The sequence below is a fragment of the Xiphophorus hellerii genome, chromosome 6 (genome assembly GCF_003331165.1).
Source record: "Xiphophorus hellerii strain 12219 chromosome 6, Xiphophorus_hellerii-4.1, whole genome shotgun sequence".
NCBI lineage: Eukaryota > Metazoa > Chordata > Actinopteri > Cyprinodontiformes > Poeciliidae > Xiphophorus > Xiphophorus hellerii.
In genome coordinates, this window is record NC_045677.1 from 14,500,021 (window position 1) to 14,526,875 (window position 26,855).

At 37.7% G+C, this 26,855-nt stretch overlaps 4 protein-coding genes across 6 annotated transcripts; all 4 read right to left on the minus strand.

Annotated features, from left to right (window-relative positions):
- Nucleotides 1-658: 658 nt before the first annotated feature.
- Nucleotides 659-2,235, minus strand: LOC116721379 (uncharacterized). The gene is made up of 4 exons (XM_032565058.1): nucleotides 1,875-2,235; nucleotides 1,617-1,754; nucleotides 1,420-1,538; nucleotides 659-1,250 (listed from the first exon to the last, which is right to left on the minus strand). Exons 1-4 carry the CDS (start codon nucleotides 2,140-2,142, stop codon nucleotides 690-692), a joined length of 1,086 nt encoding a protein of 361 aa, XP_032420949.1. The 5' UTR covers nucleotides 2,143-2,235; the 3' UTR covers nucleotides 659-689.
- Nucleotides 2,236-5,991: 3,756 nt separating this feature from the next.
- On the minus strand, nucleotides 5,992-25,694 carry kif2c (kinesin family member 2C). 3 transcript variants are annotated; one of them, XM_032566164.1, is made up of 24 exons: nucleotides 25,629-25,694; nucleotides 25,359-25,434; nucleotides 25,173-25,267; nucleotides 24,119-24,217; nucleotides 23,758-23,806; nucleotides 23,627-23,662; nucleotides 23,009-23,158; nucleotides 22,635-22,754; nucleotides 21,980-22,077; nucleotides 21,806-21,901; nucleotides 21,654-21,708; nucleotides 21,398-21,560; nucleotides 21,075-21,165; nucleotides 20,920-20,983; nucleotides 20,131-20,222; nucleotides 19,899-20,041; nucleotides 19,424-19,637; nucleotides 19,179-19,289; nucleotides 19,002-19,069; nucleotides 17,965-18,040; nucleotides 17,798-17,878; nucleotides 17,621-17,714; nucleotides 17,408-17,500; nucleotides 5,992-6,004 (listed from the first exon to the last, which is right to left on the minus strand). In XM_032566164.1, exons 2-23 carry the CDS (start codon nucleotides 25,417-25,419, stop codon nucleotides 17,439-17,441), a joined length of 2,118 nt encoding a protein of 705 aa, XP_032422055.1. In that variant the 5' UTR covers nucleotides 25,420-25,434; nucleotides 25,629-25,694; the 3' UTR covers nucleotides 5,992-6,004; nucleotides 17,408-17,438. The 3 variants fall into 3 exon arrangements, with proteins under 3 accessions (XP_032422055.1, XP_032422054.1, XP_032422056.1); XM_032566163.1 differs by lacking the exon at nucleotides 5,992-6,004 and having other exon boundaries at nucleotides 17,224-17,500; XM_032566165.1 differs by lacking the exons at nucleotides 5,992-6,004; nucleotides 23,627-23,662 and having other exon boundaries at nucleotides 17,224-17,500.
- Nucleotides 6,041-7,990, minus strand: LOC116722058 (serine/threonine-protein kinase WNK2-like). Its single transcript, XM_032566166.1, has 4 exons — nucleotides 7,579-7,990; nucleotides 7,040-7,177; nucleotides 6,852-6,970; nucleotides 6,041-6,691 (listed from the first exon to the last, which is right to left on the minus strand). Exons 1-4 carry the CDS (start codon nucleotides 7,844-7,846, stop codon nucleotides 6,104-6,106), a joined length of 1,113 nt encoding a protein of 370 aa, XP_032422057.1. The 5' UTR covers nucleotides 7,847-7,990; the 3' UTR covers nucleotides 6,041-6,103.
- On the minus strand, nucleotides 9,423-16,071 carry selenot1a (selenoprotein T, 1a). The gene is made up of 6 exons (XM_032566167.1): nucleotides 15,835-16,071; nucleotides 13,841-13,951; nucleotides 11,696-11,822; nucleotides 10,411-10,498; nucleotides 10,039-10,205; nucleotides 9,423-9,953 (listed from the first exon to the last, which is right to left on the minus strand). The coding sequence occupies exons 1-5, from the start codon at nucleotides 15,966-15,968 to the stop codon at nucleotides 10,081-10,083; spliced, it is 585 nt and encodes a 194-aa protein (XP_032422058.1). The 5' UTR covers nucleotides 15,969-16,071; the 3' UTR covers nucleotides 9,423-9,953; nucleotides 10,039-10,080.
- Nucleotides 25,695-26,855: the final 1,161 nt, after the last annotated feature.

Sequence of the window (26,855 nt, forward strand, 5' to 3'; positions counted from 1 at the left end):
CAGCAAAAGAATCTGAACGGAACATCAAGACAATTGTGAATGTAGCCCAAAATGGTGGGAGTTTGCCCTGCAGTCGTTGGATTCCCAGTCCATTTGTGTCCCTGGGCAAGACACTTCATCCACCTTGTGTTGGTCAGAAGAACAGATGGCAAACAAAAAAAAAAAAGTTAGTCTTACTTCCATCAGCCTGTCCAAAGGCAGCTGTAGCTACAATCCAGTACCTTGTTATCGGTGTGTGTAAATGTGCCCTTTGACATTTCAGTTGGAGATATAAAGAGAGCACTATAAGTGGAGCCATTACAATGAAACCCAGACATGTTTCATTGGAATGTGGGGCTGAGTAGAATGCACATACAACTTCAGATTGTTTTTTTAAATTAGAAAAAAAAAAAAGCCTTGTTCCACATAATCCTATCAGAAGTAGGACTTCATCAACTTGAGAGCTGAGCCATGTTTCATTGGCCTTAAGATAGATATCTATGAATTGCAGTGAGATTGATCAATTTTGAAAATACTTCATTTAATCCACCCACAGTAAGTTTAATTTTTAGTGTGCAAAATTAATCACAACATCCCCAGCTTGTTAGGCTTTTGGGGAAGCATTGAAATACCCCCATGTCGGTATGCATTTACTTGAACACAAACAAATCACAAGTTGTGTTTTCAAAAATTTATTTTAAAGCTTCACACTAGCCTTTATGAGAATAAAACATGTGAGGAAAATGTTCATTTGGAACAACAGGTAGGTACTCCATGGGATACAACTGTGCAGGGGCATCAGAAGGACCCTGGGTAGGTGCAGGAGCCTCTGTAGTTTTAGATGAAATTGCTGTCGTCTTCTGTCCTGAAGTTGGAGACTTTGGAGGTTTTTCAGTTGGATAAGGCAAGAAGGGAGGAAATTCTGGAAATTGAGGCCAGTATGGGACAGGGAAATATGGTGGAAAGGGAATCTGAGGATATGGGACTTTAGGTACTGATGTGGTAGGTGGTGGGGCAGTCGTCTGAGGTGGGAAAGGGTAGAAGTACAGGTGTAAGGGAAGTTTTGGAAGTTGTGGCACAGGTTTTGCAGGTTCAGCCGGTGCAGGCAAGAGATGAGAATAAAAGTCAAAGTAAGGCTGGCTGAGCATCTGGGGAACCTGCGGCATCTGGGGAACCTGCGGCATCAGGGGAACCTGAGTTCTTGCACGTTTGGGACATAACAGAGACAGAGGATGGCCTTGCCAGAGTAGTGGTAGCATGTAATTTCCTCCCTTGTGATAAAAAAAAACCCAAAAACATTTGCTTATTTCATTAAGTTTTATGCAAAGCAGTAACTGCATAAGAAATCTCCAAGTTCAGAAATTTATCCTGACATCTTGCAAAGTTAAGCAAGACAGTTTTACTTTAACACAAACCATTTTAGAGTAAATTATGGGATACCTGCTGAATCATGTTGCAGCCATCATACGGAGCCATCAGAACAAATGCCATCGAGTTCCCATGCATTCTGTAGCCACATTTTGGAGGGACCATGGAAAGAGGCACCGGGGGCTCATGTGCTGTGGAGTGGGGGGTTGCGGGGGGGACATCAATATCCACTCCAAGTAACAAATTTACTTTGAACATGTTAGTTTTACCTTGCTCCACTGCAAGTTGTGAAGCTCCTGGTCCAAGTGACCTGAACTTCATGTGGTCACCAAAACAATGCAGAGAGGTTGCTAAGGGTTTCCATTTCTCCTGGGAGGTCTCTTCCATGTCAGCCTGCTGAGACCAGCCTATGAAGGAAAGGGAAAGAAAACAAAACAAAAAAAAAAAACTGTCACTCTAGATTCAGACAAAACTATAGTACAGGCTGGAGACACCTTCCTTTTATTGAGTATTTGTGAAATACATACCAGCAAAATCTGCTTGATAATCTGTCTCATCATCCACTGAAGCGTTTTTAGAGTGCTTTTTGCTTCCATATGGGACCTCAAAAACCCTCCCGAACACGATGTTTCCTTCTTGAACTCGACCAGAGGGAGGAAAACCAGTTTCTCTCTGCACGATTCGTCTCTGGGATTTCCTCAGTCGAAAGCAGTCTGTAGTTTTCACCCAGTAACAGGTCAGAATAACAAGTGCAGCCAAACAAACAGCGGGATTTTTCACCTTTTCTCTACCCATCGTTCAACCCTGCGCAAATTCTGTGAAGAGGTCTGTGAAGTATTGCTTTGTCGCGCCTTTTTTAAATAACTCGTCGTTTGGAGGCAAAGACAGCAGCCTTCTTCTTCTTCTTCTTTTCCTTTTTTATGGCGGTTGGCAAGCAACTTTTAGATGTGCATTACCGCCATCTAAGACAGCAGCCTATTTGCTGCACCGGCCAATGAAATGGTGCGAGAGAAAGCGGCGTGTAATCAGCTGTGACTGGCTACACCTGATCATCTTTTGGTCTGAACAGTTTCGTTACTACTGCGTGGGTCTTTAAGTCCGTCTAAGTATGCATTAGCGCTGGCGCGTTTGCACAGCATTTCAAACTAAGAATGGAGCCATGAAGTGGCAAATATGCAAAAATAAAAATAAATAATAATAATAATAATGTAGACAAGATTTCATTGATAAAGAAAAAGTAGCCAGCTTTATTTCATCTATAATCATTTAACCCTTGTGCTGTCTTGCGGGTCAAAAGTGACCCACTAGCATGTTTTCTGACTTGAAATTTTATGACTTTTTCTAAATTGATCCCATCATTAGAAAATGTAATACTTTTTTTTGTTTACATTTCCATGTGGGCTGTACACCACTAGGGTACAAGGATTGTCTTATGGGTCATTTTGACCTGTGAATTAAAAAAACATTTAAAACACCAGAAAAAGAGTTCAAAGGCCACACACAAATCCTCTCTAATACACACACACACACACGCACACGCGCACCCACACCCCCACACACACACCCACCCGTCGTCCCCCACACACACATGCACATACACGCGCATATGAAAGAAACTAGATTGGTGTACGAATTGAACTTGCATTTTACCTGCACCTGCACTCTCAATCTGCAGCTAACCCCTCACATCAAGCTCCCAAACACAACAAAAAAAATCTCAGACATAATAAAAATAAATAAGGTATAGAGAATATGGCCCTGCAACAGACGGACGACCTGTCCAGGATGTACCCCACCTCTCGCCCGAAATGTTTGCGGGAGATAGGCACCAGCACCCCTCCCGACTCCACTAGGGACAAGGGTGTTAGAAAATGGATGGATGGAAATGGATAGAGGATATGAAGGGATGCTGAATATGAGTACCCCTAGTTGGTTCCTTGCTAAAGCCATGAGTAGATGTTTCACTGCCCAACAGGTGCTACGTTGTACATTTGCACATACTGTTCATGGAATCTTCAGCATAAGATGTTGAACATCTTATGTTGAACAAATTCTTGTGCTGAAGATGTTCAAGGTAGGAGATTCTTCATATGGTGAAGAACATCTTCACGCTATCTTCATGCTATGAAGATGTTCTTCACCAAAACGTTCAACACAACAAACATGTTGTGTGCAACATTCTGTGTTCAACATAGGATGTTAAGCATAGGATGTTCTTCATATTATGTTGAAGATGATCAACATAAGAGCATCTTCATCTCATAGGGATGTTCTTCATCTTAAGTTCAACACCTTATGTTGAACAGAAAATATTCTTCATCTTGTGTTGAGGATGCTCAGCATAAGAACACCTTCATGGGATGATGTTCATCTCATGAAGATGTTCTTCATCTTATGTTTAACATCTCATATAATTTTGCATGATGTTCAACATCTTATGTTACTCAACATAAGATGCTGAAGTTGTTCAACATCAACATAAGAGCTGATGTTGAAAATTGTTCACAGAATCAAGCAACATTTTATTTTGTTGTTTTACGAGAGGTCTCATTATAATTTTTTGTTAAAAAAAATAAAAGAATGAGCTTTGCAAAAAATTCCAAATTGTTGACTTTTTTCCCTTTCAGTATAATGAATTCAGAAGTAATTACTTCACACTTATAGAATTACGATAAAAAAAAAACTTTACTGCGTAAAAGAGAACTGTTATGACACTTGGTTTGTGGTAAAAAGAAAAAAAGTGTAATACTGTTGATTGTCTTTTTGTATTATGTCACAAAAATACATGTTAAAAATGAATTACATTGAGTTGAATTGATAAATAACAGATTGTTTCATCATGCAAAATAGATTTTGGATTTAAAAATTCAATTAATTTGCTTTATTTTAGGGTTTGGGTAGGGTGGGTCATTTTTGATCTGCAAGAAAAGGGGAGTAAACAGAATGTTAAAATCGCACAAAGGTTAAAGGGGGATGATTTATTAATTGCATCATAAAATTGTTACATTTGGAAATCATTAATTTAATTTGAATTGATAGTTTTACTTTACTCACTTTGGAATATTTCAGAATTTTCTTCATAGGTCTTGCATAATCAATATCGAAATGACTAACACGATCAAACAGAGCCACACTTCTGCTTGGTCAACCTGCAATGTTTGTCCTACGCACTACCTTTATTAAATAAATTCCTTATATGACACAGAACTATGTAATAATTGCTTTTTAAAAAATAATTTCTGTGATATATTCGTATATTTACAAAAGGAACACTACACTTAGAGTGAAATGTGGTTGTAGCAGTGTCATGATCTTAGTTTGTGTTTCTTCAGATGGAACGGTGTGCTTTGTCCGTGTAAATGAAATCAAAATGAATAGTCAGTTTTGACTCAAATCCTTCCACTGTATGCTTGAAAGTAAAGCTCAAGATTCGTTTTCTCCATCCAAAACAAAATAAAGGTCTAGGAATAGTCTATATTTCAGAACTAAAAGTAAAAGTTTAGTTCTGAAATAAAGTTTAAAGAGGACTGTAGGCAGATATTCCTACAGTCTGACAGATTTGGAAAATGTTTGCAAAGTAAGAAGATTGGGAGTATTTTGAAAATCTGGTCTTCAGTGAAGTAAGGAAAATAGGTTAAAAGGTCAACACCTTTGTAATAGAGGTCATCAATTAAGTTTATTTGCACAGCACATTTCAGAGCGCTACAGCATTTTAATCAGAACCATATGTTAACTTTTGAGACAGTTATGAGTTTCTGAGGAAGGAGGGAGTTCTGGATATTTGTGGCAAAATATGAACACCATTTACAGTGGCACTAGGTCTAAAAAAAATAGGTATTTGAACAGTGCCCAATCTGGCACTCCCCAACTTTACAATTTACCCTCTGCTTCCATCTAGTGGATGACAAAGTGTAGTTAGAATAAAAGCTGAATAAACTATATTTAGTTATATCAAGAGCAATATGATCAAAGTAAGCAAGGTAATAGACACATTTAAAATAAGTTTTATACTAGATAGCAATATGTGCCAAGATCTCTAAAAGTCCCAAGTCACCAATTTGAGAACACTCGACCTTACATCAAATTAGTCTGGGAAAAAAAACAAGACTCAATCAGAAATTACACTCTATTTAGAAAGTGTGTCCCTTTGTAAAAGTAACCATTGTTGACCACCTGGATACTTGAAAAAACAAACCATTTAAAATGATAAATGGCTTGTACAGCACTTTATCAAGTCCAGAGGACACCAAAGCAGTGAACACCGGTCATTCATGCACACATCGACATACTGATGGTGGCAAATTACTGGCCTGTAGCCCAGGCCTACAACCCACCAGAGGCAAGGCTCCATGCACCTGCACTACTGGGCCCTCCGAATACCACCACCAGGCATGGTGGGTGCAGTGTCGTCAGTTACTTGGAGCACTACAGTATATGCAAGTAATTTATAATTTGACTGGGTGCCCACTATTCCACCAAGTGGTTGATCATCATGAAGGTTTTAAGCTTTACCTTTGGCAAAGTTACAAGAACTGATTGTAGTCTGATTATTAAATTTCCATAGACTATACTCTTTTCACCTCAACAAAAATGTCCAACTTGACCCATGCCATACAGAGACTTCAGTTTTCAATTTCAGTTTCAAACTGAAATAACCCTGGTGGGAAAAAAAAAGAAATAAACCTACACATTGTACAATCTGCAACCAAAGACATGAGTCCCTTTTATTTTAAACATTTATTTCAACTTTTCAAAGCTAACCTTGATAAAACATGTCCTGAAAATGTTGCTCATCTGGAAGAAGAGGTAGGCAGACGATAGGATACCACTTTGCAGAAGTATCATGAGGAGTCTGGGTAGTGGCAGGATCTTGTATTATGCAGGGAGCCGTTTGTCCAGGCACTGGACATTTCCCTTGAGGACAAGGAAAGATGGGAGGAAATTCTGGAAGTTGAGGCCAGTATGGCCAAAGGAGCTCTGGATTAAAAGGAATCTGGGGATAAAGGATTTTCGGCTCTTCAGTGGGAGGAGGAGCTGTTGGAGGTGGATAAGGGAATGGGTAGAAGGGGAAACCTTGAAAAAGATCATCTGCTGCTTGAAGATAATAGAAGTCAAAGGGCCCCACCGGAGGAACCACGGGCCCCAAGGGCCCCAGGGGAGGAACCACGGGCCCCACGGGCCCCACAGGAGGAACCACAGGCCCCACAGGAGGAACCACGGGCCCCACAGGAGGAACCACGGGCCCCACAGGCCCCACAGGAGGAACCACGGGCCCCACAGGTTCGGGACACAGCAGGGACAGTGGATGGCCTTGCCAGAGTAGAGGGAGTATGTGATTTCCACCCTGGAAAGCAAAACAGAATGTTAGTTTAGGAAGAGTTACTTTATTCCTGTTTGCATTTAGCAGTATCTGCATTAAACGAGTTTGAAGATGGCCCTTTATAGTGGTATAAGCAAAATATAGCAAGACATGCATGACTGTCACATTTAACCGCTTGAGGTACCTGCTGAATAATGTTGCAACCTTTAAATGGAACAATCAGAATGAATGTTATTGAAGTTCCATATATCCTGTAGCCACATCTTGGAGGAACCATGGACAGAGGTATTGGGGGTTCATTTGCTGTAGGCGTAGAGAAGTTACATCAGTATGCAGTTCTGTTTATGTATATTAAAACTGAAAAATTACTACCTTGCACCACTGAAAGTTGTGAAGCCTCTGTTCCAAGTGACCTGAACTTCATGTGGTCATCAAAACAATGCAGATATGCCCCCAAGTGCTCCCATAACTCCTTGGAGGCTTCGTCCACATCCATCTCCTGGGACCAGCCTATAATAGAAAAGGAAGACTCAAATTTGTCACACTTGTTTTTAAAGCATAGAGGCTACACAGTTACGGTCCTCTAAAACCTGAGGTCCTGACAAATGTAGTAGCTCATGAAGCAAGTGTAGCAAACTACTGTGCTTGGCCTGGTTTAACCACATGAGTTTGAGGCAGTGAGTCATTTTAGAGGGGAACATGCAAACTACCTATTGGTTAATTTAGTTAAGTGAATCATGCAGTCAACTAGTGTTTCAGGGTAATGCAGCACAACTTATTATTTACCCACACCATAAAGTCCTTCACTAAACAAAAACGATGAATATCTTTCAAGTTACTCTTACAAGAATTCTCTGCTTCTCAAATGTACTCGACATTATAGCAGCAGCATTAACACTATTAGCACATACCTGCGAAGTCTGCCTGATAATCAGATTCGTCATCCAACGATTCATTAAATGACGACTTTTTGTCGACATCCGAGCTCTCGAAAACTTTCCCAAGCACAATTTTTCCTTCTTGGACAACAGCTGTGGGAGAATGGACATCCTCTCTCTTCACCACTGGCCTCTGGGCTTTCCTCAGTCGACGGCAGTCCGCAAGCGGCACCATACAACACATTAGAAAAACAGCTGCAACCAAGCAGACTGAGGGATGGTCCTTCCGTCCCACACCCATTGTTTTCTGCTGCCTAACTATTGTGAAGCAGTACTGTCGCCTGCTATTTAACCCTTAATTAATTGGCCACTTAAACCCAGTGTGGCAGGTGCTGCAGCAGTCAATGAAATGTCGCGAGACCTGCTGCACTGTAATTAGCTGAATAGTTTACAGCTTAGCAAAAAAAAAAAAAAGTTTACAGTTTAGCAGAGGTAGGTGGAGTTACATCTCCTTCCAGTTGATGGCGGTAATGCACAAAGGCTGTAAACTGCCATAAAATGCAACAGAAGAAGAAGAAGAAGAGGTAGGTGGCGTGGCCAGAAATTGAACTCCAGTCCAGCAGGAATACTTCAATATATTTCTATTGAAATAATGGGAGACGGTAGTGTTGATAACCAAGATGAACCTGGGAATTCAACATCTTCACCAATGCCTGGTGTCACCCACACGTTGATCTCCTAAAACAAAACTTTCTCCACAATCTTCATGCTGCTGCTCAAAGACTTCTGAAAGTTGGTGATGACTGATAGTGACAAAGCCTTCATACATGGGTGCCTTAAAAATTGCTAATGTGTGAAGGTTAGATTCCAGTTTACTGTGGTTGCATCCCAGTGAACTAGAAAACCTTTGAAACTCCTGATTTATTACACAGTGGTATAGTTCAGGTGTTGTCTGGACATTTTGATCACGTAAAGCTGAGGTGAACAAAAGTTCACCTTCTCAGAATACTATAAGATTATATTTCTGGTCAAGAAATGGGCATCTACTGAAAAGAATGTCCATGTTCTGTGCAGTACACTTATTCAAGAACTACATCAGTGCAGCGTAAGCCTCTGCTAAGTAAAGCCCATGTCGATCATATTCAACCATGAATCTGGCTCTGGTGTTTGAGGTAGAACATCTATGGAATGTGGTTCATATTCAATAATCTGAATATGAATATGGTTTATAATTTATCATTGCATTTTTGCCAAATCCTCACAATTTTTCTGGTTATTTAATGCAACAACTATAGCATACTCTTCCAACTCCCCAGGCCTGATTTTCTACATTTGACCACACATGGGGCTCCCTGAACCTTTAGATCTCGATATCTAACCTGATTTGCCTAGCCTATTCAAAAGGGAACAAAAATGCTTCCTAACCACATTAGCATGAACACAAGGGAGATCAGACCGCTTTCATCTGTAAACCACATAGATGGTTTACTGAGACATCAAGATGCATGAATAACAGTATCAACATGATTAAACATTGACAAATGCATATAGAAATTGATTTCATAAATTCTGATTTGCAGAAAAATGCCCATGATTAAGTTCATGCCAGCATCTCCTTACATGACTGAAGTATGGTGGAATTTACCTGACCTCTCAGCTTCTCTCCCGACTGCAACAACTTATTTAAATTATTCCACAGACATGCTTAGTTTTATAAAAATAAAAAAAAACATTTAGATGTTAATCTGTCCTCCTTTTTGTTTCAACATTTAGGCAAGCAAATATACAGAAAAGGGAAAAAATAATCAATCTACACAAGTGAGATAAATTAATTGGTCTTTTTAAATCTATCATAAATGGAAACACTTTAACCCAGCTTCACACAGAAATTGTTACAATGTTTTATTAATATTCATAGCTTCCTCCAACATATGTAAATATAAAAATTATTCAGAAATCTTTCCAAGACATGGTCTTAATGGCATTTTCACAACAATTATTACAGATCTTAATTGGTTTATTTTTGATACGGTTACCTACATCTCTGACAGGTACACTTAGAATTCTACATATGGCTCGTTGGTACAAATAACATTTTTTTTTTTCCCCCATTCACAAAAGTCAATTAAATGAAACAGGTTAAAGACTACAATAATCAATGTTAAATCTCCCCTCAGTGGACCACTAATTGTCTGGATGAAATCAGCAGTAGTATGGATAGTACAAGAACATAACAGAACAGCCTAAACTGTTGCCATGGATCCCCCTCTGGCGTCAGGGGCAGGACGTCTCTACGGAGCGCGGTGAAGAGTGATGGGGGCATCCAGTCTGTGCCAGCAGTTCTCCTGCCTTCAGCGCAGACCTTCATAAACATCACTTCACAGCTCAGAGAGAAGCCCACCTCGAACCTGGAGACAGACAGAGTCGGTGTGGGTTACACGTTTCACCTCGTCAAAATTGACCTAAAATAAAAGAAATTCAGAAGAAACGTACAAGGAGGGGCTTTCAGCTCCAGCCAGGATTTGAAAAGTAGGGTTAGGAGTGGTGATGCGTTCTTGTGTTCATGTGAACATTCATCTTCATCTCGTTGTCCAGGATTTGCACGAGTTGTTGCATGGAGGGGAGGTGACCCGACTCTAGCTTCGACCACACTGGCACGTCTATAAAAACAAGACTTTGAATGTGGCTGAATTTTTCTTATGCTTGGAGCAGCAGCACAATAACAAGTAATAAGTGTTGGTTACATGTAGCTCCACACGTCAAATATAATAATGCATTTTCACCAATAAAAGTCTGTTAACATCGCACAGTCGAACAAGAAGTTAAGTTTATTCTCTGAAGCCATGCTGGAAAAGAAATGCTCACCGTTTAATGTGATTTCAAACGCTCCTGTTGACATTAACTGGTTTTCAATCATATTGCTGAAGAAGAACACCATCATGCAGGCATATATCTGACAAGAAGAACAAAGACTGGGTTAAAAAGTCTGAACAAAAAAGTTAACATGAGATATGTTCGTTTTGACCCGGCAGGCATTAGACAAAATCCACAAGAAATTCAAATTTAAGCATTTAATTCTTGTTTAAATAAATAAAAATAATAAAATTCAATCTGCATGTTGAATAATGCAGGGTCCCTAAACTGTATTTGTGTTCAAATTATTAAGTCATCTTAACCCATTTTAAAGAAGTATAAATGCCGAATGTTTCAATGAATTAATGACATTCCTGCAAGGGTCGAGCTTTAAATACATAACCCACAAAACAGGAGACCAGAGGAAGGAAGAGGGACAGGAAGGCCGACAGATGGATGGGCAGACGACTGACACAAACCAGATGGGCAAACTGAAGGATTATTATTTATTTGAAAAGTATTGATAACAAGTATTATGGACAGAAAACTGAAATGCAACAAATGAATGAATAAATATTTTCATGACGGACATAGATTGAAAAAAAACAGACAGACAAAGTAATAGAGGAACAAATCAGTGGATTTGTTCATTCAGAAGGCTTGATAAATCGATGGAATAAGATAAGCTTCTTTTCTATACTATTTTATCAGATTTGGACTGATTTGTTCATGTCTAACAGAGTGAAACCTTCTTTCACAAAACGCTCTCCTGATTGCATTAGAGCATCTGGTGTCATCAGTGAAGCTGACCTCAGATTTATTAGTACCTGGTCAAAGCAGATTTTTGATACGTTTCTCTGTATCTATATCTGATGCAATGTTTACAGGTTATTACCCACAACAGATACCAAATACTGTCGCTATCAAACTTACATTTTTATTGCATATAAAAGGAAAACTAACTACAGAATATTGTGATGCAACACACTCTGATGGGAATATCAATGACTGGGGAAATCAATCTAAGCAATAGTGAACCTTAAAAACATGCAGAGCTCTGCTAGAGAGCAGAAAATGAAATCGTGGGACCTTTGGTTTTCTTACAAGTACACATGTACACCCTGACACCATTTTTCTCCAATTCTAAATACAATCCAAGTCATTTCTGTAATGGCGCAAAAAAAAAAAAAAAATCCCAAACAAACAAAAAAGCACAACAGTGCAGCTGAATCAAACGGCAGCATTCCCCCCAACCAACCTTAAGTGTGTGACTTTAAAATGAAACAGAAATCCTCACCTTGTTTTGCTGGCCCCACTCCCAGATTCCTGGGGCTTGAACACCAAAGAGAGCAAATGGGTCCCTGCCGATTATGATCAGTCCGATCACCAGCAGTTTGAACATAGACAGGAAGGACGCAACATGTCTGTGGAAATAAGATCCGATTTCATCAGAAACAGAACACAACGCACACTGGGATGATGTTATATCCACTGCCTGAACAATCAGGAAATATGGGCAAAATGTCTGTCCTACATGTGGACAGTCTCTCTGCCATTTATTCATTTACATCATTGAGGGGTGAGTGAACTGAAAGTTACTCAAACTTCCCTATTCTCCATTTAAACAAGTTCTTTTCTTAATGTTGCCAATGTTTGGTATTGCTACATCAACCACTGGAAGTCCTACTTGGACCACAGCCATGTGCTGGAAGCCCTGAACTCTGGTCACATATTCCTCTACACTGTATGCAAGAGCTCTGTTACAGCGTTTTATGAGTAACCTGCATGGATCATTGCCTCATGCCATTCTGTGCTGGAATGCACAGCCAGCATATCTTCTATGATTGATAACTCCATGCATTTTCTTTTTTTTTTAAATGTGGGGCAGACAAAAAGTAGAAGAGCATCAGTCATGTCTATGACGAAAATATAAAAATGTTTTTTTTGTGTGTGTAAACGCCTCAATAAAAGTAACTTGAAGGACTTTTAAGTTTAAGCAAAAAAAACATTCCATTTCGTATAGTAAATGAGTAAAGTCATGTTTTCTAGTTGACCAAACTTTAAAGAATAAAAGAGCTAATTTATAGCTATGAGACCAACCCTGAAAGCGTACGATCTGAGCTTAACCAAAGCTGGACTCTACAATCTGTGCAACTTCTAACATTTAAAAGCAGAACTGATAAAACAAAAACCTATCTGAAGGAATATCTTTTTCTTGCTGTAACATACGCAAGTGACAAACTTCACAAGAATTCAAAGAAATGATGTCTGGAGCATTTGAAGCATGTGACAAGATATTTAGGAGAGTCGCCTCTCTTACATGTAGCCAATCTCTTGTGTGCTCATTAAGTCAACCAGATGAAGACCCAGGAGTCTCGGTAGCACACCCTGCTGGACTGTACACCAGAGGCTGCATAAAACCAGCCTCCCATCAATGCAAATATAGTGCAACTCTAATGGGACCGAGGTTTCACAGAGTCTGACTTTGATTCTTCCAATGTATTTCTTGAAATAAGAGAAACTTTGTGAAGTAAGCAATAGAACCAATAAAAATCTATTGATTAGTATTAAGGATTCAACCAGTGATGATCAAGCACAAATTAGCTAAAACAAATTAATTATTCATAAGTTTATTAACTTTAGTAGTTTAATCCAAAATGTAAAACAAATAGACCCATTACATACATTCCATGCCACAGGCTGAAAACCTCTAGGTCACAGTGATGTGGTAATTCATCTAATTGCCAAACAAATACTGAGTACATATACTTTAGAGAACATCACAATCTACATAACAAATAAAGTTCACTGCTTAAACAGAATTGCTGAATCTACATTTCATTACTATTCTCATTTATTGAGGCACCTGCTAATCAGCTGAAATCAGAAAAGGCAGGGCACATACCACTGCATCCCGATACCAGCTGATGATTAAAAAGCACATTCCAGGTCCTAACCAAATCTGCAACCGATGACATTTAGCCATCTGTTACGCGTGATAATAGCAAATGAGTATCCAAGGCAACTTTAGTTTGTTAAACAAATTATACCTGATCCTGGACTGGACTTAATCCACATGTAAGCCGCTAGACCATTGGTTCCCAAAGTGTGGGGCGCATCCCCTAGCAAAGGGGGCACAGTGCCAATACAGGCGTGGGAAGCGGTATGGATGAATGAAAAAAAAAAAACACAAAAAAAACAGCTACACAAAAGTGTTTCACTGTAAAGATGGTTTGTAGTGTGTTTTGTTGCAACCTGAAGTGTGAAATAAACTTCAGTGGAGTTTGAAAACAAAATATGTGTACAAGTTTATGGTTGAACGATGTGTGTGCCCAGTTGATTTTCTTTTATCTGTTGTGGGGGGGAATTTTATTGTAATCCATAGGGGGGCCCAGAAGAAAATCTTTGGGAACCACTGAGCTAGACAATGGCTGTCCCTTACCGATAGATGGGTATGGGAAGGTAGTTCTCCCCTTCAATGCGGATGTCTGGGTACCGCTGGTACAAGGCCTGCGTGTACTCCTCAAACACCCGCTTGTACCCTCAGGAAATGCTGCAGAAGGAAAGGAGAACAGGTTGTACAACTGGAAAAACAGAATTTAAGTAGCCAAAACAACATAGTTATCAGCATTTCCTGAAAGACAGTACTTTCAGGATAAAATGGCTTTTTTTTTATTCCCGAGCAGCTGAATGTTATAAAAAGATTTTCTCTTTTCTTCCAAATATATTGTGGAGTCTGAGGCACATTTCACATGTTCCTGAGTTACCGGCACCAACAAGTGATTTCCTTCCTGATCTTCCAGAAATTCAGTCATTTAAATACATGGCCCTTTTCATCAAATGAATGAACAATAACAGAGATTAAGAACAATGCTCAAGTATAACAGTGTTCAGAACTTTCCTCATGCTTTTCTGTCTGCAGTCAGATATTTATTTAACTGCAGGGAGTTTTTATTTCTAAACACCTGTGGAATCTGAACATTTTATTGACCTGTAGTCGCACCAATGTGCACAACATTTAATTTTTTCCCCAATTCAAATACACAGATGTTGCTCTCTCTGCATAACCTTCCTCCACTCAGTTTTGAAAGTAATCTTAAGTTAATCTTGGCATAACTTGTTGCAACTTGTTTCTCTTATTGAGAATATATGCAATGCAGTCGAGGGTCTGCTTATGCTCATCAAGACTGTCAAAACTCATAATTTGAAATTAATTAAAAACACAATTTCTCTGCTTGTTAAAATTTTCTAAGTGATGAGTTGTTCTGAACAGTGGCATCAACTCCTGTCATATTTGCTCATTTAAAGAACAGATCAGAGGTATTTTATGCATCATTATACCAACTTGATGTGCCGAGTATATTATATATATATATATATATATATATATATATATATATATATATATATATATAAAATAAAAAGAGTAAAAACACCAACCAGGTGAAATTGTGTCCAAGTATAACACCGTGTAAATAATGCAAATCAATAGTCAGTTTTTCTAACTTCCTGTTTTGTTTGTCCCATTTGATGTTTCTATACAAAAAGCTTTACTGAGAAATGAAGTTTCACAATCTAGACAGGCCTGTTTCAGACATGTAACACAATGCACTGTCAGAGGTATGATGTGAATTTAGCTGAACAAACGTAAAGTGGAAACCCTTCTAGTAACACACATTTGTACAAAACTTTAATATTGATAGTCATGATGGATTTGAATAGAACCATGTTGCCATTTTTCATAATGTTTAATCTCTGTTTAATTACATTAGCATAGTCGGTACAGAAAGTGTACCAACATCTTCACCACTAAAATATTTAATCTTTTATAAAAAATAAAAAAAAATCTTCTTTTATAAAAGATTAAATATTTTAGTGGTGAAGATGTTGGTAACCAAAGTTAACTTGCTTTACAAATGAACCAAGTTCAACTAGGAAATGTTTCTTGGGTCTAATTTGCATTATGTTTACATATCAACACTGCTGCTGGTTAATCTTTTATTTAGCGGCACGGAGACTTGCTTTGACCGTCTTCGTTTGAGGTTGAGTGAGGAATTTTATACCTGTGCGATTCAAACCAAAAGTTTTGAATCGCACAGGTTCACTCACCTTCGGAATGTAGTATGTACCTTACGTAAAACATGTCTGTCTAATCCACAGACACTAGGGCGGTTCTTAGAGGATTTAACATGTTTCACTGCGGAAGTGGAGCCATGTTTCCGATGTGTGCGGGAGCTGTCAAATATTTTACTTTCACAAATTTTGTTTCGGCGTTTCTGTAAGAACACATGGTAGCGGACGCCCTCCTTAGTTACCGTTTTTCGCCTGCACACAAACTGACATCTTATTTGCTTGTGTCCGTACGGCGATGTTAGCTGGCTTCTTTTAGCTAGCTTGCAATGACTCGCCAGATTTCTTTTCTCGTCGTCTGCTTACCAGATCTGAAACTTAAGCAGAGGTCCCGTAGCAAACTGCATCTTCATCTTCTTTATGCCGCTAGTGTCACCAGCCGTGGAGCAGCACAGCGAGAAAACCCCCAAAACGAGGAGCGAAAAGCGCAACCACTTCATGGCCACACGGTCCACGGTTGCTTACTTCTGCTCTGCGTTAATCTGTAATCTTTTTCCCCCTACTGCTTAAACCCCGCCTTTGCTTCTTACTCGCGACAATCATTCGGGTGGTCAGAACGCATAGAGCACCCCCTATTGGTCTGGTTGTGGATATCACCTTTCAACGCTATTGTGAGCCCCGAGTGCTCTGCAATGGTTACATGGACTCTTTTAATGGACGTTTTCTTTTTCAAGTTTTCGTGATTTTAGTTTAAGATTTATTAGACGCGGATTGCGTTTATCTTGTAAACTCTCAAACTCCCTTAATTTAACAATTATCTTCACAATCCTCCTCACCCTTGGAACAGCACTTCATAATGGCCTTGCAATAGCTGAAAATGTTCTTAAAATTAATAAAAACTTTTCAGCATGGCTTGGTCACATAAGCTTACATAACCTTATTTTCATCAATTAAAAAAAAAAATTAAAATATCAGTTAAGGTGTTATTTTTATGTCTTCAGTAGGAAGTTCTTTATTTTAGATGCAACTAGAAACAAAGTACTGTCAAGTTGTATCTTTGTCTTCTGTTTATAAAGCTCATTTTAGTGCATTTGTTACTGTGTGACAAAACGTATTAAAAATCTGTAGAATTCAAGTCAGTATTGCGCAAAAGTATTAAGACACCCTTTTCTCACAACTGTATTAGATTTAGGCGTTCTTGGTTTTGTTTCTTTATTGACAAAGTGACCCAAGAAATCTCAAAGTTCCAACAATAACTTCATTCTCCCGAGTTATCAGTGCACTCTAACAATTATTGCAACAATTTAATACTGAGGTACGTTTAGGAGCTAGACTTAAGTTTTCAACTTGTGCAGTTCAAGTCAAGTTTCAAGGAAGAGTAGAAATTGTAGGAAGAAACACCTTGATAGTGTTTTTTGAGGTGCAATTTAAAATTAGATATTAATATATATATCATTTGAGCTATTTCAATAAAAGGTACACAGCTACAAAGTGGCAAAAATGCAATTGCAAACTATTGTAACAGTAAGGTATGTTTCTTGCTGGTTCATTCTTTTAAGCATGTCTCTTTTTCATACATTTACTTTAAAGTTAAATATTTACTTTGAAATTAAACATTAATTTCATTTTATCCTAAAAGACTATGTACAAAGAACTAGCCAAAATCCAAATTATTCACAGTATTGGAAAGCAAATGAGAAAATATATCTTACTTTAATTCAAAATATTTACCGATATCAGTTTAACATCTGCCCGTGGAGTAAAAAGCTTTTTATTTAATATTCTGCAGAATAAATCTTATCATATTTGCTGTAGTTTGAATAGCGTGTAAGAGCTGCAAATTCTGGATTTTCTAAAACCATGCCATTATTGGTTTTTTTTTCTCTTTTTAATGTTAGTGTTGAATTTTATTTAACAAAACATGCATTACAATAAAAACAATTCATCTCTCTGCAGGAATATCTGGCTTTTCAGAGGTTCAGCCTGGCCATGCTCTCCTTTACCACAGCAGACTGCAGAGCCAGAACCGAGTCTGCAAACAAAAACAAATGTATGCACTTCAAATTTTGTGGTCATTGGTAATCGTAAAAAAAATAATAATAAATACTGGAAACACCTAATCAGAAAAAGACGAGTCAAATCCTGTACAAACCCAATAACTTCCTGGAGTAATCCACCAGCTCAGGAAGCCCTTCCTCAATGTTGTATGAGATTTTGTCCATTTCCTTAACAACTTCATTTGCTCTCTGAAAAACAGAACATCAAAAAAATGAATAAATACATTTTTCTTAAAAAAAAAAAAAGATAAGAAAAAGATAAGAAAAACTACCTTCAGCTCTCCATAGACTTTTTCTTCCAACTCTGTAACCTGAGATATGATGTCCAGCACGCTGGCATCAACAGAAGAATCCTGTTTTAAAAAAAACCAGTTCATTAATACATTCGAAAAAAGTACATCATTAAGTTCATGATTTTGGGTGTTGTGATGCAATGCACCTCTTCGGAAGAACTGTTTATTGGCTCCTTCCCCTTCTGTGCTGTAACTTTCGAGTTAGCATTCAGCTCCTTCACTCTGCCAAAGAAACAGAAATGTTTAAAGTTGTAATAGATCAGATGTTGAAAAGAGTTTTCATTGAAAGGATGACTAAAATGACAAAAAGCAAGTTGTTGGTCATCAGTTTGAAACGGCAACTGGCAATAGGGAATCACTTCTCTTGAAGGATGGTCTGACTGATTTTGATTAAAAAGCAAAAACAAAACATATTCATCACAAAACTAATTTAGAAAAGGCTCTAGATTAAGCTTTTTTGAAAAAAAAGATCTCTTCTACTTTTGAGATGAAGTTAGAAAATAAGGATATATCACTGTGTTGAAGAATAACTCAGAATGGCTTGTTCTTGAATAGCGCTTTATGAAGTTCAGCTTTTATCAACAAAAAAAAGCTAGAATATTTTTTTTTGTCACTCCTAAAACCAAACAATTATAAAGATGTAGCTATGTAAATCATTGTGTCATTTTGAAGAGTGACAAACATCCCAGTCATTTTGAAACACAAACATTCACTTAGAATTTATGGCATGCATGTGTACTATGGGCAAGGTTTACATATGGTACAATAAAAAAAATTAGGACCCTAGAAGAACACAAGAATGGCAGGACAGACAGGTAGGGGAGGCAGGACAGGGAAAGAATGAGAGACGGACAAGAAAGATAGATGGGTAAATAGGGAGGAATAAAAGTCGAGTAATTATAGTATTAAGAAAGGAAGGACACAGGAGAAGGAAGTATACTAGTAAGAAAAGATGCAGAAGATATTTAAATTATTGAATAGACAAACTCTAAAAATGCATACTTTTTCCCCTAGTCTTCACTTTTATTCGTGCATGTCCAGAAAACTGCTAGAAATCAAATTCCAAATCTTTCTGGATTACATCTGATTTATTTTTGCTAAAGCATAAAACTGCCTTCTGAGCATTCTTCAAGAGTTCTGATTCCATACTCCATTGTTAGGACGCGACACACCGTCTCTGTACCTGTCTGCGTAGCGAAGTGTATTCATTGTGTATTCGCATGAGGCCATGCCTGGAGACACCATGGCAATCTGAAATGGAGAGTGGAATATAAACATGTTCATTTTAGAAAACAAAAACTTGTACACAAACCAAGATTAACACAAAGACAACTGGAGGAGGTTAGGTGAGTCTCCATACCATGCAGGTTCTGGACTTTTCTCCAATGAAGGAATCCCGGAGCACTTTGGTCAATGTACTCATCCGAAAAGGAATGTGATCACTGTTCTTCCCCAGAGAGCGAATACACTCCTACAAAACACACATGAGAGAAGCTTTAACGTTGCTCCACCTGAATATAATTTTTTTTCCAAAGTTTATCTGTTTATCTTATGGTTTCAGAGAAAAGTTCTTTCTGCAGGACGAGCACGTTTCACGCTTTTTACCTTGAGAGCCAACAAGCTGCGGTTGATCTCGGACGTCTCCACCAGAGTGCTGCGATCGTTGCTGCTGACGTCCGTGCCACGCTCGTTTCCCGCCAAATCGACCAATGAGAATTTGCCGTGCAAAGTGGCAGCACGGTTATTGCACCGCAGGACAATCTGCAGGATGGCGTGGGAGCGGGAGGAGTTTGCGTTGGCTGAGGTCTGCCCTGATGTTCTGAACAGGTAGGTGTAGAGGAACGACTCGGATTAGTTTTATTACAAGACACAAAGATGAGTGTCAAAATAGCAATATTTATTAGCCATTCATACTAAAAATCTAGAGTCAGAACTTGCTCCAATCTCCACAAGTTAAAGGTTGTATTTGTAGAGATTTAATCCAATTTGTGGGCCATTATGAGTAATGATCATTTTAAAAATAAGTGAAAAAATACAATTCCTGCCTATTTCCTACTATATGAGGTTACCCATCTCATACCTGCATGCGCTTCCTGTCTGTATAATCTTGATGACGTCTTCTGCTGAGAAGACACAGACCTCCACCAGTCCCACCACCTGAACCTGTTGCCGGTCATCCTCTAAGACACGCAGCTTGGCCTTCTTGTTCAGCAGATCATACACCTGAATCGAAACAGGAAAACGTTTCTACGGGGAGAACCCAAACAAGCTGATTTCAGAGTGACTCGTGCTTCATGAGAGCTCCTTCTTACTTTGCCATTATAAATCTCGAAGAAGCTCACGTAGACGCACAGATCCTGATTAGCAAACCTCCTGTGGTTGAGATTGGTGAAAACATCCTGGGCTGAAATATGAAACATTATTAATACAAATATAGACCAAATATGGGGCACCCTCAACATTTACTGGCATTTAAAAGAAAAAAAAAAAAATCTACCTGTAGATTTTTTTCCTTTACACAAGTTTTCAGTTTACAAGTAAAGATCTCTCTTTTTTTAATTCAAGATGCCCTTTAGCAAGCCCTGTGAGAGTGCATGAGACCCCCAACAATGTAAGGTGCAGGAATACATATCTATTAAACATTCTCTATGTGTCGTTCTGAAATGGTCCCTGTGCTATTAAACAGATTTATCTATCAGAGCTTTCTTAAAGAGACCTGATGTTGAAGATAGCTCTTCAGCAGTTGTATAAATATGGTTATCAACTCTGTATATCAACTCAGGGTTACTGACTGTCGTCTTACTCTAGCTGCACTTATTCTACATGAACATACACATCTGATGACAGAGCGAACCTGGCTAAAAGTTGGATTTTTCCTCATTGTGAGACAATGCAACAACAACAACAACACAAAAACAAATAAAAGATGAATTTATAGTAAGCCTTTCTACACATCTTTACCAGGTGTGCAAATAAATGAAAAGGACGCTGTGTAAGGTTAGCTGAATCACTTCCGTTTGATCTGCATTTTCAAAACACTACATATTTAAAATAATCTACATTCAACTGTTCACAGAGAAAGTAATAAATTGTAGTTTCACCTGCCAAGGCATAGATTCCTCTAGCACTGTTCTGCTGCTTCCCTGTGAAGTCACCTCCCATTGTCTACGAAGATTTAGGAAAAGAAAAATCCATTCTGAATTGAAAAATTGACTTGAGCACAATCTTAAAACTTGTAGGGTACAAAGAGGCTTACATGGGTCTTGCCACTTCCAGTCTGGCCATAGGCAAAGCAAGTTGCCATGCAACCTTGAAAAATGGACTGCACCAAAGGTTTGGCAGTGAACCTGAAAGCAAAACAAATAGAAACTCAAAAATTAGAAGAAAAAAAAAAGCACTTTAATAAATATTTACTTAAGTTGCAAACTTTTGTTTACTATTGCTTGTGGATATACAGAGCAGTAAAATGTTATTTACTGTTCAACAAACATATTAAACTGAAAGAATTAATCTTTAGTTTGAAATAACAGACTTTAAATTATTTTAGGTGACAAACTGAATGTATTATTTAATATTTACATGTAGACCAGCTCGTTGGTAGCATTCTCATCAAAGGAGTAGTCAAAGTGGAAGACCTGGTTCTCCAAGTACTTGGTCAGGTCCACTTTTTGCTTTGGCTCATGGACCAGTAATGTACCTTTGCCAGGAACGGACACCACATCAATCTCCTTCTTGTTACACTCTAAAAAACACAAAAGTAAAAATTAACTTTGGGTTCCTCTGTTTATTCCATTATAATAATTTGGCACCGTCTCATTAAACATTTTCAACACACCCTGCTTGTTTAGAGGCCGTTTGCGAACACACACACAAATCTTGTGAGGCTCAATCTGTGAAAGTAAACCAGCGATTAAGGAAGTGGAGTAAAAATCGTACAAGTAGAAAACAGCCTCAAACACAGAACACTATCTCTGTGTCAGAACTCACCGGGTCAGCAGTGGTTATCGGCATTATTTCCAAGGTTTCTCTAAAATCCTGGATCATCTCATAGAACTTCTGATTTGGTCGAGATGACTCTCCAAACTAAACCAAAGGGAAATTAGTGTTTGATTTTTAACTTTAGACAAACAAATTGGTTAAAAATAGATTTTCTCCCCCAACCTTTCCCTTCTTGGGCTGCATGTCAAAGGGCTTCATGACACTGGAAATCCTTTTGTTGCTTTTGTTTGTTTCCTGAGGAGTCACAGATTTTCTTCTGCCTGCAATGCAGAGATGTGGGGATCATCATCATTATTATGTTATTGTACAGAGTAGTCTATGTACAATTAGACCTGTAACAAATTTTGCAGGACGATAAATTGGTCCAGAACTTATTGCAATAAACAGCAACATTGTTTTGAGACCATTTTCAAGTAATATAATAGTAATAATGGCATTAAAATGCAAGAACACATTCTCAAATATCAATAAACTTTAAATTCTAATAAATATTTGAACACTGGAACCAGAAGACATTTGGAATATCCAAGATAGATAATGAAAACAGAAACAACAAACAAAATTAATTACAGAGTCTCTGTAAGCAAAATTGTCTTTCAAAAAAGAGCTCAAATCACCAGACTACAATACCTGTGTTGTTCCGTTTTGGTAAAAAAAGAAAAAAAAGGAAAGAAAAATACAATAAATCAAGCAAATGAAAATTATTGAGTTTCTTTTAATTTATCATAGCATATATTAATTGATTTACTGTTTATTGCGACAGGCCTATGTACAATAACCTACCCATCTAATAGTTTTATGGGTAAGAATTACTGACCTCTTGCTGAAGGCAGAGAAGGCATTCTGTCAGGCTCGTTTTCTTTGACCGACTCATCAACAGGAGGCAGCGGCTGTGGTAGTTTGGCTTCATTTCCTCTCCGCACCTTAGAAGGGGGAGCTGCACAAAGAAAGAAAGAATGGAATTTATAAAAGATATTTGATTTTTATTACTGAAATAAGTAAACCACTGAAATGTGGAAGCATACAGTTAAAATGAATACAGATTACACAAAAATACTTAAATGACATCTAATACAAAACAGAGCCAGTACACATCCCTAAAAACAACAACTTTATATCCAAAGAAACAAGTCGGTTGTCTAGATATGGAATGTTTTCAAACAGGAGGTATTTTGAGGGATCACTTCTAACCAGAGCTGGTAGACTGCGCTGATTGGGTCATTTCAGAACAGATTGTCTCTGACTTCCCCTGAGAGGTCGCCATGCTTGTTGCCACTGGTGACACCACAGGTGCTGGTGTCTGGAACAAACATGTCTGCCGTGTCTGAGACCGTAAGGTAACTAAGAGAAAGAGAAATCCAAGAGGGAAAAAAAGCAATACGTTTTAATAAGCCAATTTTTGTGTATAACTAACTGATCAAGATTGTTATATTCTAAATACGTAATCACAGCTAAAGCATGGCAATTTAAACAGTACTGTAAAATTTGTGACTAAGGCAGCAGAACATGAAAGGAACAAAGGCTCAGAAGTTGATGTAAAAAAAAAAAAAAAAAAAAGGTGTTTAGCGTCACCACAATTAATTCCGTTCTTCCAAGCTTCTACCACACAATTTTCCTCCCAGAATAGTGAGAATAAACTGGCTTCAAGTTGTGCTGCATGCCCATCATACCCACAACACCCATGTCTTATAAAAATAAAGCAAAGATTTAGTTCTCAACAGAACTGAGGAAAGCCCTCCCAGGATTATTATTGTGATTTTTTTTGTATCATTTCCTTTCTTTAAAGAAAGAAAAGTGAGGGTTGCCAACCTGACTCCTCGTTATTTTGGGCCGATGGAGCAGAGACTTTGGGATAAAACAAAGTCTAAATTCAGTAATTTAGGTGAAAATTACTGAAAGTACCATAATCTGAGAGACAAACTGGATCAATGATTACATACAGGAGGAAGGAGCAGGGATACGGGATGAGCGAAGTCGGCCCTCATACTTCTGTGAAAGAAATACAGACAAAAAAAAGTTTCTTTTAGGAATTACTTATTTTGTTCAAACATGCGTTATCCTTTTTTGAATTTGTACTTTTTATGCATTCTCTCTTTCTGCACAATTATATTGGCTAAAACAGTAAGATGGAAATATTTGAAGGTATTGGTGTTGATACACTGATGTTTATCTGCATGTTACATTCATGCATATATATATACACATAAATACATATATAAAAATGAATGAAAGCACAAAACATAATTTCAGTTCTGCAGGTTATTTTTAGATATATGAATAAATATACACATTATCACTTGCCTTGTCAGGAGCAGCAGAGGGCAGTTCAGCAGCTCTGGTGGCAGCATTTACATGGTCCAAAAGCTCTGGATTTAAATGGCATAACTCACTAATCTCAATCTGAAATACAAAGAAAAACTTAAATGCAGACTGTCTTTAAAGAAAATAGTTGTTCAGCACAAAGCTTAATCCTTCTATTAACTTGCACTAATGCCTGGCATTAAAACAGAAATCCTAATTCCTGCTCAAACTGTTCCCTGCACAATCATATGTAGAAAACTTGTCATTTTCTGCACAATTCACACTGGGGAAAAAAAATGTCAACAAACAACTCAGTTTTCAGGAATATGCGGTGGGTTAACCTTAAGAGTAATGAGAACAATCATTTGAGAGTGCCTAATCACTGAACTGCAGCCTTTATTCACATTTATTTACCAACTCCAAACAAGGAAATGATACGCACAATCAAAAAATTGTGGAACAAATAGTGTTGTCAGTTATAAAAGTGTACATTTCTTTTCCAAAAAAAATTTAATCAAAACATGGAGATGCCTCCTGCAATACTCCTTTATCTTAAAATGAAAAATAATACCATATTAAGCAACATATATATTATAGGTGTTTACGAGGTGATTTTCCAAGACATTAATTTAAAACACTGGATTTTCTCCTTGAGAAACGATGTGCAAGTACATAAATGAAAAGCATTATATGACTATGATGCAGATTTTTATGCATTTTCCCAGGCGTACCAAATGAGACAGCGTTTTAACTTCTACTTCTTGAACTGCATCATATATAGCAAGAAAGATAAGACGTAAAGTTATCAATTTCTGCATAAATCCTATGTAGATAATTTATTTTTCTTCTCGAAGAAAAATATGCTTTATTGACATTATTTGTCATGTTTTTATAAACATCTTGTGAAATATTTGTTCAATAAAAAAAAAAACAGCTCAAAAACATTCAGATTGTTTTCCCAGTATTTCAACTACCACTCACTTTAACCACACACAAAACGTAATTCTGAAATTGTTACTTTAAGCTTGATCTTTTGTTAAATGAAATCACTAACCTCCTTCCCTCGGCTCATTTTCCTCTCCTGCCACTCAACCATTGCCGTAGACTTGAAGGTATCAACGGATTTAACGGTGGCTGAATGGATTCGACCTGGGTGACGAACCAACAAGCCGACGACCAGCTTACGGTTAAGATTTAGCACACAGTATATCACGTAAAAAAATCAAATATACAAACTCACCATCACTGCGACTGATCTGAATAGAAAGCCCAACTAAAAGTCTGGAAAGATTCGTGTCCATCTTTGTTTCTTTTTGCTGTCGAAGGGGGAAAAAAGTCAAATGGTCCTGCGTTAGCGTTTGGGCTAATAAGCTAGCTCGTGGTACTATGAAGTGGTCGGTTTGAAACTAATATAAATAACCGTCTTTAAACATATCGCTACCCTATCATTAAACGAATAATCTTTTAAATCTGTTAATTATTCATTTGGCTGAAAGGAAATAGCCCTCACCTGCGACAACACAGTACACCGCCAAAGATTCAAACAAGCGTTATTTCCTACCGTCCAGGCGCCTGATTGGCTTATATCATTACGTAGTAGATGGCATTCTTCTTCTTTGGCTATTTTGAAAAAAAAAAAAAAAAAAAAAGTCAGAGATACCTATAGCGCCATTTCCTGGATTCTTTGGGAAGTACGCAAATGAAAGCACTAACCTTAAAAACACACAATAATAACAAACGTGCTCATTTGAATCACAGATTATGTAACGTCTGACATATTTGAAGATATAGTGTCTTCAAATATATATATATTATATATATATATATATATATATATATATATATATATATTATATATATATTAGTTATTTATATATAGATATATTTATTTATATATGTATATATATCTTTATTATATATAATCTCATCATATCTATCTTATCTCTCAGCTATATCTATATATATATCTATATATCATATCTATATATGATCTATATATATATTATATATATATATATATATATATTATATAGCCTCAAACAATGGTTTGACATAATGTTGACATAATGAGTGGCAAGGTAGGCAGCTCTGATGACCATTTGATACTGAAATAAGCTTGTTTTATTGAAACAGATGCAGTTAAAGAACAGGTATGTATAGAGTGATACATATCAGTCTTTGTTTTTAATCATATTTTGCCCTTTGTAAGATTGCTCAAACACTAGCTAGATATCTTGCTTGATCTGTAGTAGTATTGGTATTGAGAAAGTTGTTGCTTTCACTTTCATAGAGAATTTAAGGAGATTTATTTCCAGTTTGAATAAAAGCAGGTTTTCAGGACCTCTTAGTGTCAAAATATTTCACCTGCTTGTCTAGAAACCTAATAAACATTTCAAGACATGAACTGCTGTCTCAGATATTTCAGCTGTAAGGACTGTTTTTCTGCAACACCCTATAGTTGTGGCCAAATCCTCCTAAATGCTCATCCATTTGGCCTATACAGTATTTCATCCATGTGAAAACAGGAATCCTGTGTTTGTGTTTGTCCACATGCTGTCTCTGTCTTCCCACACCTTCTGCAAACCAGTCCTTTGTGACATCAACAAGCAGGGACAGCTGGAGAATGACCCAATCTGCAGTTCAGCCTTTGCCTTCAGGGTGGGACCCCCCTCCCCACCAAAAGCTCCTTTACTCCACACCCTCAGCCTCCAAGCCTCCTAATTCTACTATACACAAG